Source organism: Rutidosis leptorrhynchoides, chromosome 4 (assembly GCF_046630445.1).
Source record: "Rutidosis leptorrhynchoides isolate AG116_Rl617_1_P2 chromosome 4, CSIRO_AGI_Rlap_v1, whole genome shotgun sequence".
NCBI lineage: Eukaryota > Viridiplantae > Streptophyta > Magnoliopsida > Asterales > Asteraceae > Rutidosis > Rutidosis leptorrhynchoides.
The window spans coordinates 374,791,835-374,809,366 of record NC_092336.1 but is presented as its reverse complement, the minus strand read 5'-3'; the positions used below and the strand labels follow the sequence as shown (position 1 = coordinate 374,809,366).

The window sequence follows — 17,532 nt, the reverse complement described above, 5'->3', positions numbered from 1 at the left end:
AACATTTGAGAAAGGTGTTAGAAGTATTGAGGAAGGAAGAATTGTACGCTAAGTTTTCAAAGTGTGCATTTTGGTTGGAAGAAGTTCAATTCCTCGGTCACATAGTGAACAAAGAAGGTATTAAGGTGGATCCAGCAAAGATAGAAACTGTTGAAAAGTGGGAAACCCCGAAAACTCCGAAACACATACGCCAGTTTTTAGGACTAGCTGGTTACTACAGAAGGTTCATCCAAGACTTTTCCAGAATAGCAAAACCCTTGACTGCATTAACGCATAAAGGGAAGAAATTTGAATGGAATGATGAACAAGAGAAAGCGTTTCAGTTATTGAAGAAAAAGCTAACTACGGCACCTATATTGTCATTGCCTGAAGGGAATGATGATTTTGTGATTTATTGTGACGCATCAAAGCAAGGTCTCGGTTGTGTATTAATGCAACGAACGAAGGTGATTGCTTATGCGTCTAGACAATTGAAGATTCACGAACAAAATTATACGACGCATGATTTGGAATTAGGCGCGGTTGTTTTTGCATTAAAGACTTGGAGGCACTACTTATATGGGGTCAAAAGTATTATATATACCGACCACAAAAGTCTTCAACACATATTTAATCAGAAACAACTGAATATGAGGCAGCGTAGGTGGATTGAATTATTGAATGATTACGATTTTGAGATTCGTTACCACCCGGGGAAGGCAAATGTGGTAGCCGATGCCTTGAGCAGGAAGGATAGAGAACCCATTCGAGTAAAATCTATGAATATAATGATTCATAATAACATTACTACTCAAATAAAGGAGGCGCAACAAGGAGTTTTAAAAGAGGGAAATTTAAAGGATGAAATACCCAAAGGATCGGAGAAGCATCTTAATATTCGGGAAGACGGAACCCGGTATAGGGCTGAAAGGATTTGGGTACCAAAATTTGGAGATATGAGAGAAATGGTACTTAGAGAAGCTCATAAAACCAGATACTCAATACATCCTGGAACGGGGAAGATGTACAAGGATCTCAAGAAACATTTTTGGTGGCCGGGTATGAAAGCCGATGTTGCTAAATACGTAGGAGAATGTTTGACGTGTTCTAAGGTCAAAGCTGAGCATCAGAAACCATCAGGTCTACTTCAACAACCCGAAATCCCGGAATGGAAATGGGAAAACATTACCATGGATTTCATCACTAAATTGCCAAGGACTGCAAGTGGTTTTGATACTATTTGGGTAATAGTTGATCGTCTCACCAAATCAGCACACTTCCTACCAATAAGAGAAGATGACAAGATGGAGAAGTTAGCACGACTGTATTTGAAGGAAGTCGTCTCCAGACATGGAATACCAATCTCTATTATCTCTGATAGGGATGGCAGATTTATTTCAAGATTCTGGCAGACATTACAGCAAGCATTAGGAACTCGTCTAGACATGAGTACTGCCTATCATCCACAAACTGATGGGCAGAGCGAAAGGACGATACAAACGCTTGAAGACATGCTACGAGCATGTGTTATTGATTTCGGAAACAGTTGGGATCGACATCTACCGTTAGCAGAATTTTCCTACAACAACAGCTACCATTCAAGCATTGAGATGGCGCCGTTTGAAGCACTTTATGGTAGAAAGTGCAGGTCTCCGATTTGTTGGAGTGAGGTGGGGGATAGACAGATTACGGGTCCGGAGATTATACAAGAAACTACCGAGAAGATCATCCAAATTCAACAACGGTTGAAAACCGCCCAAAGTCGACAAAAGAGCTACGCTGACATTAAAAGAAAAGATATAGAATTTGAAATTGGAGAGATGGTCATGCTTAAAGTTTCACCTTGGAAAGGCGTTGTTCGATTTGGTAAACGAGGAAAATTAAATCCAAGGTATATTGGACCATTCAAGATTATTGATCGTGTCGGACCAGTAGCTTACCGACTTGAGTTACCTCAACAACTCGCGGCTGTACATAACACTTTCCACGTCTCGAATTTGAAGAAATGTTTTGCTAAAGAAGATCTCACTATTCCGTTAGATGAAATCCAAATCAACGAAAAACTCCAATTCATCGAAGAACCCGTCGAAATAATGGATCGTGAGGTTAAAAGACTTAAGCAAAACAAGATACCAATTGTTAAGGTTTGATGGAATGCTCGTAGAGGACCCGAGTTCACCTGGGAGCGTGAAGATCAGATGAAGAAGAAATACCCGCATCTATTTCCAGAAGATTCGTCAACACCTTCAACAGCTTAAAATTTCGGGACGAAATTTATTTAACGGGTAGGTACTGTAGTGACCCGAACTTTTCCATGTTTATATATATTAATTGAGATTGATGTTTGCATGATTAAATGTTTCCAACATGTTAAGCAATCAAACTTGTTAAGACTTGATTAATTGAAATAGGTTTCATATAGACAATTGACCACCCAAGTTGACCGGTGATTCACGAACGTTAAAACTTGTAAAAAAACTATATGATGACATATATATGGTTATATATATAGTTAACATGATATTATGATAAGTAAACATATCATTAATTATATTAACAATGAACTACATATGTAAAAACAAGACTACTAACTTAATGATTTTGAAACGAGACATATATGTAACGTTTATCGTTGTAACGACATTTAATGTATATATATATCATATTAAGAGATATTCGTACATCATAATATCATGATAATATAATAATTTAAAATCTCTTTTGATATTATAAACATTGGGTTAACAACATTTAACAAGATCGTTAACCTAAAGGTTTCAAAACAACACTTACATGTAACGACTAACGATGACTTAACGACTCAGTTAAAATGTATATACATGTAGTGTTTTAATATGTATTTATACACTTTTGAAAGACTTCAATACACTTATCAAAATACTTCTACTTAACAAAAATGCTTACAATTACATTCTCGTTCAGTTTCATCAACAATTCTACTCGTATGCACCCGTATTCGTACTCGTACAATACACAGCTTTTAGATGTATGTACTATTGGTATATACACTCCAATGATCAGCTCTTAGCAGCCCATGTGAGTCACCTAACACATGTGGGAACCATCATTTGGCAACTAGCATGAAATATCTCATAAGATTACAAAAATATGAGTAATCATTCATGACTTATTTACATGAAAACAAAATTACATATCCTTTATATCTAATCCATACACCAACGACCAAAAACACCTACAAACACTTTCATTCTTCAATTTTCTTCATCTAATTGAACTCTCTCAAGTTCTATCTTCAAGTTCTAAGTGTTCTTCATAAATTCCAAAAGTTCTAGTTTCATAAAATCAAGAATACTTTCAAGTTTGCTAGCTCACTTCCAATCTTGTAAGGTGATCATCCAACCTCAAGAAATCTTTGTTTCTTACAGTAGGTTATCATTCTAATACAAGGTAATAATCATATTCAAACTTTGGTTCAATTTCTATAACTATAACAATCTTATTTCAAGTGATGATCTTACTTGAACTTGTTTTCGTGTCATGATTTTGCTTCAAGAACTTTGAGCCATCCAAGGATCCATTGAAGCTAGATCCATTTTTCTATTTTCCAGTAGGTTCATCCAAGGAACTTAAGGTAGTAATGATGTTCATAACATCATTCGATTCATACATATAAAGCTATCTTATTCGAAGGTTTAAACTTGTAATCACTAGAACATAGTTTAGTTAATTCTAAGCTTGTTCGCAAACAAAAGTTAATCCTTCTAACTTGACTTTTAAAATCAACTAAACACATGTTCTATATCTATATGATATGCTAACTTAATGATTTAAAACCTGGAAACACGAAAAACACCGTAAAACCGGATTTACGCCGTCGTAGTAACACCGCGGGCTGTTTTGGGTTAGTTAATTAAAAACTATGATAAACTTTGATTTAAAAGTTGTTATTCTGAGAAAATGATTTTTATTATGAACATGAAACTATATCCAAAAATTATGGTTAAACTCAAAGTGGAAGTATGTTTTCTAAAATGGTCATCTAGACGTCGTTCTTTCGACTGAAATGACTACCTTTACAAAAACGACTTGTAACTTATTTTTCCGACTAGAAACCTATACTTTTTTGTTTAGATTCATAAAATAGAGTTCAATATGAAACCATAGCAATTTGATTCACTCAAAACGGATTTAAAATGAAGAAGTTATGAGTAAAACAAGATTGGATAATTTTTCTCATTTTAGCTACGTGAAAATTGGTAACAAATCTATTCCAACCATAACTTAATCAACTTGTATTATATATTATGTAATCTTGAGATACCATAGACACGTATACAATGTTTCGACCTATCATGTCGACACATCTATATATATTTCGGAACAACCATAGACACTTTATATGTGAATGTTGGAGTTAGCTATACAGGGTTGAGGTTGATTCCAAAATATATATAGTTTGAGTTGTGATCAATACTGAGATACGTATACACTGGGTCGTGGATTGATTCAAGATAATATTTATCGATTTATTTCTGTACATCTAACTGTGGACAACTAGTTGTAGGTTACTAACGAGGACAGCTGACTTAATAAACTTAAAACATCAAAATATATTAAAAGTGTTGTAAATATATTTTGAACATACTTTGATATATATGTATATATTGTTATAGGTTCGTGAATCAACCAGTGGCCAAGTCTTACTTCCCGACGAAGTAAAAATCTGTGAAAGTGAGTTATAGTCCCACTTTTAAAATCTAATATTTTTGGGATGAGAATACATGCAGGTTTTATAAATGATTTACAAAATAGACACAAGTACGTGAAACTACATTCTATGGTTGAATTATCGAAATCGAATATGCCCCTTTTTATTAAGTCTGGTAATCTAAGAATTAGGGAACAGACACCCTAATTGACGCGAATCCTAAAGATAGATCTATTGGGCCTAACAAACCCCATCCAAAGTACCGGATGCTTTAGTACTTCGAAATTTATATCATATCCGAAGGGTGTCCCGGAATGATGGGGATATTCTTATATATGCATCTTGTTATTGTCGGTTACCAGGTGTTCACCATATGAATGATTTTTATCTTTATGTATGGGATGTGTATTGAAATATGAAATCTTGTGGTCTATTATTATGATTTGATATATATAGGCTAAACCTATAACTCACCAACATTTTTGTTGACGTTTTAAGCATGTTTATTCTCAGGTGATTATTAAGAGCTTCCGCTGTCGCATACTTAAATAAGGACGAGATTTGGAGTCCATGCTTGTATGATATTGTGTAAAAACTGCATTCAAGAAACTTATTTTGTTGTAACATATTTGTATTGTAAACCATTATGTAATGGTCGTGTGTAAACAGGATATTTTAGATTATCATTATTTGATAATCTACGTAAAGCTTTTTAAACCTTTATTGATGAAATAAAGGTTATGGTTTGTTTTAAAATGAATGCAGTCTTTGAAAAACGTCTCATATAGAGGTCAAAACCTCGCAACGAAATCAATTAATATGGAACGTTTTTAATCAATAAGAACGGGACATTTCACATACCGCCGTATCAAAATCACTGATGTACAAAGTGTGAAGAATAAAGAAGTGATTCTAGTAAAGTTTATATTCAAGTTCTATATTGCTTGAGGACAAGCAACACTCAAGTGTGGGAATATTTGATAATGCTAAAAACGAGCACATGTTTCATAGCATTATCCTTCAAGAAAGATAAGCTTTTAGTTGCAATTGTTCTATTTACAAGTGATATTCGTTTAAATATTAAAAGGTGAAGACAAAAGACAGATTCGACGATTTGAAGACGTAAACGACCAAAAAGCTAAAAAGTACAAAGTACAATCCAAGTGGTTCAAATTATTGGTGAGAAACGTCTGAGAATTACAAGAGTACAAGCCGCAAAATGCAAAGTACAAGATATTAAATCGTACGAAAGGACGTTCGAAAATCCGGAACCGGGACATGAACCAACTATCAACGCGCGACTCAACGGAACTGAAATTACAAGTCAACTATGCACATGAATATAATATAATATAATATATATATATAATTATATAAAATTATATATATTATATTATATTATTAAACACCGTCGGCAAACAAGAAAACAAAAGATGTGAGCTATCCCAGGTGGCCATGCGATCGCATGGCCTGGAGGAACAAACTCCATGCAATCACATGGAGTGAAAAGTCAGGCCAGGTCTATAAATAGCACAAGAATTCGACGAGTTTATGTACACCTTCATCATATATCTCTCTGATCACTCTCTCAATTATATTTATTTTATAATTATAATTTTAATATTAAGTTAATAATAATAAGGTTATAGTAGCGAATGTTTTAAGGTTTTGTAAGTTGAAACTCTGTCCGTGTAACACTACGCGATTAATACTCATTGTAAGTTATATTCAACCTTTTTAAATTAATGTCTCGTAGCTAAGTTATTATTATGTTTATTTAAGCCGAAGTAATCATGATGTTGGACTAACTATAAAGACTGGGTTATTGGGCTTTGGACCATAATTGGGGTTTGAACAAAAGACCGACACTTGTGGAAATTGGACTATGGGCTATTAATGAGCTTTATATTTGTTTAACTGAATGATAGTTCGTTAATTTAATATAGAGATTTACAATTTGACGTATTTATAAATAACCACATGCACTCGATCGGACACGATGGGCGGAATATTTATAAATACTAATAATCGTTCATTTAACCAGACACGGGAATGGATTAATAGTCAATGGACTCATTAAAACAGGGGTAGATTACATACAAGGAAAATTGGTGTAAGTGTTAACAACGAATTAAAACCTTGGATTACACGCAGTCGATAACCTGGTGTATTCATTAAACAAAGTATTAAGACCTTGTTACAGTTTAAGTCCCCAATTAGTTGGAATATTTGACTTCGGGTATAAGGGTAATTTGACGAGGACACTCGCACTTTATATTTATGATCGATGGACTATTATGGACAAAAACCAGATGGACGTATCAAATAATCCAGGACAAAGGACAATTAACCCTTGGTAATAAATTAAAATCAACACGTCAAACATCATGATTACGGAAGTTTAAATAAGCATAATTCTCTTAATTTATATCTCATCGTACTTTTATTTACCGTCATTTTATTTATCGTCATTTTATTTATCGTACTTTAAATTACTGCACTTTTATTTATCGCATTTTTATTTATCGTCATTTACTTTACGCTTTAAATTAAGTTATATTTATATTTAATATTTTACATTAGGTTTTAATTACGACTTAAGACATAAAATCGACAAACCGGTCACTAAACGGTAAAACCCCCTTATAATAATAATAATAATACTACTTATATAAATATATTTATATACAAATATAGTTTAAAATAAATATAGCGTTAAACTTAGCTGTATCCCTGTGGAACGAACCGGACTTACTAAAAACTACACTACTCTACGATTAGGTACACTGCCTATAAGTGTTGTAGCAAGGTTTAGGTATATCCATTCAATAAATAAATAAATAACTTGTGTAAAATTGTATCATATTTAATAGTATTTCGTAGTAAAATAATATCTATTTCGTACTACACCTCGCACACATCAATATGATATTAAAGATACACATGCCCGAACATATCGCGTAGCGCATCTCACGTGCTGCTCGCGTGTTAAAATCATTAGATGAACGAATAAATGCGCTATCAAAGGTAACACAGACAGGATAGGCTCAAGAACATTGAGCGTAGCCAATAACTAACATGCGCTGACACATGGCGATCATGAAAGACATTAACATGCAAACTACAGATGATGCGAAAAGCAGAGCACGATCCCGGCATTGTACGATCGATCGCTGACATTATACTCCACGCAAGCAACCAGAACAGACTAATAGCAGACCAAACCAGATGATTTTACTTTTGACACCTTTCGATTGTGAAATAGTACAACCGCGGTCGGGCACGATCTCGTTGTCCTATTACGTGGCACTAATGGATAAATGGATTCCAACTATATATAAAGGACTAAGCCTCTGAATAGGGTGAGGCATGCAGTACTTACACACACTAGAAGTTACACCTGCGATACCAGACACGCTAACTTCCCAACCCGCGCTACCGGTCTAAAGGCATTATCACCTTCACTTTCACGGTTCTAGGTAATGTTCCTTGAACATAAATCCTAACACCTCCCTTGAGCCATCAACCGGTTACCCGGACGATGGTGGGTCGACGTTTAACCACCTCTGCTGAGATCATCATCTTGTAATGGGGTTATTCACATTACTCTGGACCGGAGAGTTAAACTAAAAAGACACATAAATTCCTTTACTTTGTTGTCAGGCATGGACTGAACCCGAACTGAACATGCCATGCTTGATCAGATATATTATTGATTATTAATAGGAAGTTGGACTTGATTTGAATTATGCTTTCTCTTCTCGTTCGGCTAAAGTTATTCATTTTGTTAAAGTAGATGACAAGCTCATCAAACCAATTTCAAAGAATTTGAAGGTTAGTGTCGAGGTAGAGAAATTCAGCAGATGTATGGACAATATGTTTGGTAGTACAAGATATATGAATAATATATAAAGACAAAAAAGTTAAATAAAACAAAACGTATTGCAACAGGTAAAGACCCAACCGTGTCCGTTTGATATGATCCAAAGATCTATTTAAAATAGCAAATAATGGTTAGGCTATTAAACTGATCTTGTCTAGATGATAATCATTAAAGTAATATGCTTACTTATTAGGATGACAAATGCCAGGGTTTCGATCCTTGTTTCATAAGAAGTCCATAAGGTTAGTTTTATCGACAATATTCAGGATTCATGTCTGACCCGCCCACCTCTCGGGATGGTTTAAGGTTCGGATCCTTGTAATACGGTTCAAGTTTCTTTTCAAAAGTGCGTGCCTACGTGATAAATGATCGCGAAGGTGGTTAATAGTTCTCTGGGTGATGCCGACAACTTGTCAATAAAAACTTTAACAAAGATAAATGACCATTTCGATCTAGTACTTTCATATATCTAATCGATAAACGATCATGTTGATCTAGTACTTTTATTGTATTTGTAAGTATGTCAAATAAATCGTTAGATCGTGTCAAATAGACGCGATCGAGTTTGTACCTTTTGTAATACATTTAATTCTTTACGATATAATTACTCTTATATACTAATAGCTACTCAAAATTTTGTCGTTTAAATTAAACAACACGTCGTCTCTTAATAGCTACTCAAAATTTTGTCGTTTTACATTAAACAACACGTCGTCTCGATCATGTTATATTACTTTTTGCTAAACAGTTATATTTATAATTTCTTGTTTGTCAAAAAAAAAAATTGTTTTTTTAAAATCACATGTACTCAGTAAAATCCTTTTTTTTATGATACAGTTAAAATCCTTTTTTTTTAATGATACAGTTCTTTAAATTTTTTGGTGTCATTTTCAGATAAGTGCGATCAAAATCGACAATACTTTACTCCCGCGATTCGATTCGATTCGATTCGATTCGATTCGATTCGATCAGTTTCATTTCATAGTCGATCCATTTATGGTACGTATACTACATTTACTTCCAAAGCCCTAGGTTCATATTTATTTCAATTTCAATTTCAGTTTTAATTAATCGAATCTGCAAATACGTATATCGTCTAAACTGATTCTGTTTGTTTGATTTAGTGATTTTATATTATACTCCTGATGATGTTTATGATTTGTATATTATTTCTAAATCATTTAATTTGTTCATGATGTAACCATTTTATTTTATATAAATACATTGTGTCGTTTTATGTACTTTTAATTAAGGATCATGAAACGTAGGTTTAAAGTTGTGATATAGGTGAGGAATGATTACGTTCTTTGTTAAACTTGAATTTTTATGTACTTGTTTAAATTATTCATATATCTTGTGCTTAATCGATTTATTGAACTTTTTATGTGTTTTTGGATATCTAGTAGATTATTTTATTGTATTTGTAATAATTAAGTAGCTGCGTTTACAGGCGAGCTCAGTGAGGTTATATCTTACTTGCATACGGAACACTCTAGAAGCTGCTATGTGTTTGCAGGTACACGACGTTATCTTGTATCTCGATATCCTTTTCCGATGAATATCGGAGAAGAATTTGTATGCCAACACCTGGTTTAAGGACTGCTAATGTCAGTTTTGGATGTGTACATTATCTTAAATTTTGTATATTATTCGTGCAGAACTTCCCTTGTCAAGAAGTGGAAAGACATAACAAACCCGAAGTTGAGATGAAGTATGTAGCTGATACTTGAATTCGTCTTCTTTTAAATCTGTATCTACAATACAATGCTCATATTTATATCACCTCTGCTGTGCATTGACTTTGACTTGAAATTGAGATAAAGAAAAGCTGTCGTGTCAAAACGTTCTAATGTCTTCTCTTACATTTGCAGGACCAGCCCAGAACTACTGCTCAATCCTGTAAGAACATACACTTGGTACTTTATATCAAGTTAGTCTGATTTTAAGCAGTGTCTGTTATGTTATGCTGACGTTATTCTTATTCGGACTTGAGGAAAAGCATTTTATAGATGCTTTACTTTTTTCCATTTGATTTGATAATATAACTAGTTTTCTGTTTCATCGGTTAATTATTTATATCCTTATTCTTGTCATTCTGTTAATGCTTATACGTTCAATTCAGGTTGTGATTTGTCGAAATGAGGCTGAAAAATGCTTGATAGAAACATCTATCAATTCACTGCGGATAAGCCTCAAGGTAATTACGTTAGATTTTGCTCACATTGTCATGAGAGTTCCAAGCTTCTGAGTTCCAAGAAAAATATTACTACTTTCTGAACAGATTTATTATTATTATTATTTTTAATTCAATTATTTACCAGCACATAATTTTCAAAAACCAATGTCTAAGTTAATCTTAAGTAATGATACCATATTCAAATCTTGTTGACACAGATGAATATCATAAATTTTAACTAATGATGACAATGGAATAAGAGTTAATTCTAAATAAAGAGATTCGTAAGTTGTGATAATGCTGAAATCTTTGTAGGACATCCCGAACTTAAAATTGTTGATTGTTAGCCGTACCCAATTAGCCATATAGCACAGTAGCTGCAGAATTCGGAAATTGACAACATTGATTATGTGGTTTACTACTTTAGTTATTTGCTTGCATCCCCAGTGATGGCTTTAATCTTGATTGTCATTTGTCACTATGTGGTTACATCCACAACCGCACAAGCTACTTAAATATGATTACTTGTGATTGAGATTTGTAAGCACTACTAAAAAACAAAAAAGTTAAGTATCATTATAAATTTTACGACTTGCTATAGCCTATAGTGTTTCTTTTTTTTCAGCAAGCCAAAATTTGTTTTCAGGTATTTTACGATGAAATTTTATGTGATGAATTCTTTATATCTGGTTTGTTCATAGGTAAAACAAGCTGACGAGCTTGAAAACATCCTAACCAAAAAATTTCTTAGATTTTTGTCAATGAGGGCAGAAGCTTTTCAAGTCTTAAGGAGAAAGCCAGTACAGGTATGTAACATTAACACCTTTTATTTGAGGAGTTGGTCCTTTTTTCAGTTAGACCTGAAATACGCCAATTAATCGTGTCCATATTTGTAATAATGAGCTAATGAGAACATAAACACATTTTTCTTAAGTATTAAATATGTGTTATGTTACTGTTTTTTCATGTGACTGCATCCATAAGCAGTGGCAAAAGTAGATATAGGCATATAGAAATTTACTTATGAATTATTCGATTCAGATTATGTTTGTTCTCTAGCAACTCAAACAAGTTAAAAAAGCTATTAGGAAAAATGGAAACATGTTGATAGTCTCCCAAACTATAATGTATATAAGAACCTTCTAAATCATGTTATTGAAAAAGTTAGATATAATTGATATTACATATACGTTGGAGTCTTATTTGACTTGGGAAATGTTTGTAATAATAGGTTAAGATTTTTAAGCATTTTGGGTCGACCTGACCTGACCCGACCACACCAACGCAATAAATTGACCCGTTCGATACGTTAGTTAACTGGCCCGAACAGCCTGTTTTCCTACCTCTGTGTTAAAACAATAGCAATGCTCAAGCTGCACATCTAACATTCCTATCTTTTGACATAAACATGTGTTATTTGACTTCTCTTACCGAGAAACAAATTGTCAGCAATGTCATATTGTAAAATATTAAACATTTATCTTAAATTTAAATTTATAATTCATGGATATTACGTGCTGAGGTGGTGATGTTTAATGACCCTAATTCTATTTTTTTTATTTATTTTTTGTTCTCCAGGGTTATGATATTAGTTTTCTTATTACTAACTACCACTGCGAAGAGATGCAGAAACACAAGCTTATTGACTTCATTGTGCAATTCATGGAAGTAAGATTTCAATGATCCATTTTTTGCAATTCATTGAAATAAGTTTTTACCATTGTTGTTCTTTGGATGACATTTTTTATGCTTGTTGTTTGCGTTTACTTGATGTGGTGGGGAATGATGATGGAGTAAAATGTTAACTTGTATGATTTTAAAATAACTTGGTTTTCAGGATATTGATAAAGAGATTAGTGAACTGAAATTGTCTATGAACACGAGAGGAAGGTTAGTGGCAACCGAATTTTTGAAGCAGTTCATCTGAAACCCTACAGTCGGTATCTTAGTCAAGTATTACTACTTCAATTTGTAGATTTCGAAATGGTTACTTAATCAGAACTATGCCGCAAGTTCAACTTTTTGTGGATATATTTTGTTTCAAATTGGTGCAGTTGGAAGGATTATTCATTTGATCATTTTCGAAAACGTGTGATATTTTATCTAGTAAAATCTAGCTTGCTTTTTTTTCCCTTCCAAGGATGGTGTTATGTTTACCACAAACAGTTTGAAGCTATATCAAGTCACTGCTCAACACACACAAAATTGTTGACGAACAGTTATGGATTTGATAGCAGATAAACTCAGCAACGAGTGGTGTTCATTGGTTTGGTTTTTGATTTATTCAGTTTAAACGGTTCGGTTTTGACTTTTGGATTAATTTTTCGGTTCGGATCGGTTTGGTTAAAACCGAAAATAAACGAAATTAAATTTTTTTAAATCCAGAGATGGTTGCAATACTAGAACATACTTGGAAGAGTTTTGATGAGAATTTGTATTTTACCTCATATTGATGCAAATTCAGGTAAATGAGTCTAGGATGTATCTTAAGAGACTAATCATAATCAGAGATAAACTGACAAGATAAGACAAGTCACTAATGATTCTACTCGAAAAGAATGTGAAGATAGTTTTATCGTATATGAAGTAAACTTGGGAACACATACACGCTTTAAAGTTAGGCTTTTCATATGTACAACATCCTGAAAGGGAAAATGACTATATTCTAAACATATAAAATTTCATCATTGGTCGTTCAACTTTGTATGGTGACTTTTACCTCATTGACCTCCAACTATTATGATATTTCACGGATACCTTGGAGATAGTTAACTTTTATTTGTTAAGTTAGAACACGTGCACTATGAGGGTATTTTAGTCCTTTTCTTTTCTTTCATCACATTCATCTTCATCCGTCCCTTTCATCACAACTATTATTATTTTCATTTTTACCAAATTTACAAACCATAATTCTTTCTTCAAAAAATTTCATTATTTTATACAAAACCCGATTCCATGTGTTCACCAAAATCAATGGCAAGAAAGAGATTTCTCCTAAAATTCGAACTTAAAGACATTTAAATATTTTCACCCTCTAAAAATTTTTTTATTGTCTTCTACAAACAACTTGAGAAAGTAAGAGAAAATGGGAACGGAGATTTTCGTTATGTTGAAGAAAAACAACAAAAAAAATAACTATATTCACAATAAAAACTTTAATTAGTTCAATAATTTAAATATTATAATGTTTTTTAAATTATTAGTGTACTGTTAAGTTTAATTTAATTAATGTAATTTTAATATTTTAATGAATGCTTTTGTTTGAATCTATATCCTAATCCTAATATTATAATAGTTCTGTCCTTAAAATTTTTTCTTAAATTAATCATCGACGATATATCTTCTTCTATCTTACTAAACCGGTAACATAAATCCACCTGGCCAATCAGATTCATCCTCATCAAATCCTTTTTTCTCCTAATTTTGAATTAAAAAACTCAATAATTATGTGAGTATGACGCGTGTTCTATTAATTCCTTAAACTGATCCGTCCCTTTTCTAATCTATCTGTATACCCATTTTTCTCTCTCTTCAAAATATAAAAAAAAAACCCTAAACACTCTGTGATAGATTGATGCATATGTTACCCGATTTAGTTAACAGCACCACCACCAATAAATTCGTCGCTAAATTCTGAACATGATGGTACAAATTTCGTAGAGAAATCATTCTTCCATGTTATTAAAAATGGATTGTACATTTGGGGTGAATGTTAGGGTTTGAGTGTCATTCAAAATTCAGCCACACCGGAATCCGATTGGCCTCCAAAGAAGTGCACCATCGCCTGGATCCGATGATATAATCCATTTATTATCTCGCTTAGGGTTTTGAAACACGCTCACGCTCTCCATTACAGAGTATTATCGATCATCCTAAGTAAATCGTATATCAATCGCATATCACTTGTGAATCAGTTTTTGATTTAGGGTTTCAAATTTCTAAGTATAGCTTTTAATTTGTTTACAGCAATGATGGATACAAGCTTTAAGGCAACGAATCCGCAACGAATTCAACATTCATCCACTTATCGATTCACGGTGTAAGTATTTAGTATTGAATTTTTGTAATTTTTCAATTGTTATAATTCTTCAATAAATAAATAAATAAATGACTATGTGTTAACTTCTATTATAGATTATAGATTGTGTAAATCGTTCATTTTTATCGTTGTGATAATCGTAATATGTTAATCCTTATGATTGTAAAAATCGTAATATGTTGTTACAGGATGCTGATGGTTGTGGCGAAATTGTTTTAGGCAATATTCATTCCAATACATGTGTGGTAAGGTGCAACAATTAATAACATCTTTATTTTTATTTGGTTAAAGTTGGTTCAAGAGCTAAAAAGTCTCAATCATTTGGCTTCAGTTATTTACAACTGCACAAACATCAGTTTAATAGGATCATGTGTTCAACAGTTTAAGCTCTTTCTTTCAAACGTAGTCAAAAAAATTTTGCCATGTGCTTCAGCTGTTGCATCTGATCACAACTTATCGTTAGAACATTTGCATCGATGATATGATGAATGAAGCTTAGCCGCAGACCCACTCAGGTCAGTACAAATTTGTAAGGTAATATGATCCATTATGTTTGTGTGTGATAATGTTTGAGAGACCAATATTACTATTTGTTGCTTTCGCAACGAGGTGAGAGAGACACAATTTTCGAGTTCATTCAGGTTTGGCCCAAAATAATGATAAAGTTGTATGTACTTTCTATGTTAATTGTTGCTGAACTAATTACTTTGAATCACCTTTTTTTCACTCTTCAAATATCGTTACTGATTAGTTTGCGTCTTAAGCTATAAGGTATATTCAGTCTCCAATATTATAGGTGTATTTTACTCTTTTTGATATTCAAAGAAGCTATGCATTTATAGCACTTGCGGATCAATATGTACACACATATCCCAGGTAAAATGCAATCTTAAACATATCTTTTTGGTTGTATTACTTGTCATGTTACACTGTTAGTTTCTACAATTGTAATGCTAATGAGACTATTTTGTTAATTAACATCTTTTTTCGTGTAATTTATTTTACTATTTTGTTTCATTAGTATTGGTATTTCCATTTTAATTAACTGAGTTACAACTAATAGTTGTAGATCAACAAATCTTTGCCTACTTGAAAGATTTGATTTGACATCAAACCGACACAATCGGGAAGCTGTTAAGAAGATCATTACTTCAGGTTGTGCACATGGTACATATGTAGTAAGGTGAGCATTTAATTAATTTTTTAGAACCAATGTATGCTGACTGTAAGCACTCATTAAGAATCATATCATAAAAAACTAAAAAAATACTAATATAAATATTAGTTACTCAGGTGTGGACAATGGGTTATGGTAAACACAGTTGAATTGTAGTTATATTGTTGGTTGTTGCATACCAAGTGTTTGATAATACTTTTCAATGACTTCCATGTAGGGACAGCTCAGAAACTGCTGAATTTGGAAGGACATATGTTCTAAGGCCAAAAGTGAAACATCAAGCAACCATTGTTTGGTTGCGTAACCTTGGCAATTATGGTTCGAGGTATAGTCATGATTTTTCATGTTACATTTATGTTATATATGCTTATGAGTATTTTGTAACGACTTCGTTTTGAATCATATTTGTGTAACCAATATAATCTTGATGTCTACTTTTGGACAATTTTTCGACAGGTAAATTACTTCTTTGAAGCAGTTACAAGTAAGAAAATTAAAACCGATACTAAATAACATATGTTTCTAAGTTACGTTTTTATAAAGTTGTTGAATATTGGGCAACCGTGGGTCACATCTGGTGCATAGGTTTCGAGAAGAAAAAAAAGTTAAAGGAGTCGTCTTCAAGGATGTCCCAGGATCTCTTGAAAAGTGGCATGCTTCTTGTGTAAAAATAAGTTTCGCTTCTTCAATTTCCTTCCAAAACCATAAATATCGCATATCTGATGTGAAAATGATTGTGTTTCATCAACTTTATATATATTCAAGTGGTTGGAGATTGGCAAAAAGGTTATTATTTGTATATACAGATCATGGCGATTCGAGAAGCTACATGTGTGGATTTTTTGACACCACATGCAATCGTTTTGCAGTTATCATATTATGGTGCTTTTCAACATAAAGGTGTTGTAGGGTTATCATCTTATGGTACTTTCTTTTACTTTTTGGCGCTCTTTTTTCTTTTGGGATTTGACTAATTAATGTTACATAACATAAATAATGTTTCAATGTATTCATTGTGAGATGCGACCACCCCTGGTTTCAGTATCTTGCTGCTATATTAGAGGTGTGGCATAAGTTTCTCATATCAACTAATACAATATAAACAACTCATACAAGGAGATATGAAGATGTCCATGTGCAGACTTTTAACATGTTGCCCTTAGGGGTGCAGTTGTTGGATTTCTTAGTATACCAGTGTGCCATTCTTTGGACGTCTTAAAAGTAATAATAAACAATACTCTGTAGTATGTAATGTGTGTAGATTGCTGGTGTGTGTCACGACCATACTTTTTCCGTTATCTTTTACCGTTAATTATTTAACGACCGTTAACTATTAATTGTGCTACGTCATTTCTATGACCTATATTATTATTTTAATAATAATATATTAATTATTATGTGTTATGTGAATATTTGTATTCATATTTTGAGTTATACGTTTCTACGTGTCGCGGATTTCTATCCGGCGAATCTTTTCGGTTTTCAAACCAACGGTCGAGTTTTTGGGATATTTAAGTCCTATATATTTTAAATATGATATTTTAAGACCATATAATTATATATAGTATTTATATTTATTTTTCGTCGC

The 17,532-nt window shown here is 32.9% G+C and overlaps 1 protein-coding gene and 1 long non-coding RNA gene across 12 annotated transcripts; both read left to right on the top strand.

The window, feature by feature from the left end:
• Positions 1-9,503: 9,503 nt before the first annotated feature.
• Positions 9,504-12,701, top strand: LOC139843918 (actin-related protein 2/3 complex subunit 4). The gene is made up of 8 exons (XM_071834102.1): positions 9,504-9,551; positions 10,003-10,068; positions 10,211-10,263; positions 10,424-10,451; positions 10,675-10,749; positions 11,430-11,534; positions 12,307-12,396; positions 12,566-12,701. The coding sequence occupies exons 1-8, from the start codon at positions 9,549-9,551 to the stop codon at positions 12,653-12,655; spliced, it is 510 nt and encodes a 169-aa protein (XP_071690203.1). The 5' UTR covers positions 9,504-9,548; the 3' UTR covers positions 12,656-12,701.
• Positions 12,702-14,252: 1,551 nt separating this feature from the next.
• LOC139843917 (uncharacterized) lies at positions 14,253-17,296 on the top strand. Of its 11 annotated transcripts, none has more exons than XR_011757747.1 (6): positions 14,253-14,585; positions 14,695-14,767; positions 14,956-15,950; positions 16,162-16,269; positions 16,401-16,428; positions 16,530-17,296. It is a non-coding gene; the product is annotated as an uncharacterized lncRNA (long non-coding RNA). The 11 variants fall into 11 exon arrangements; XR_011757749.1 differs by having other exon boundaries at positions 14,695-14,771; XR_011757743.1 differs by having other exon boundaries at positions 14,253-14,604.
• Positions 17,297-17,532: the final 236 nt, after the last annotated feature.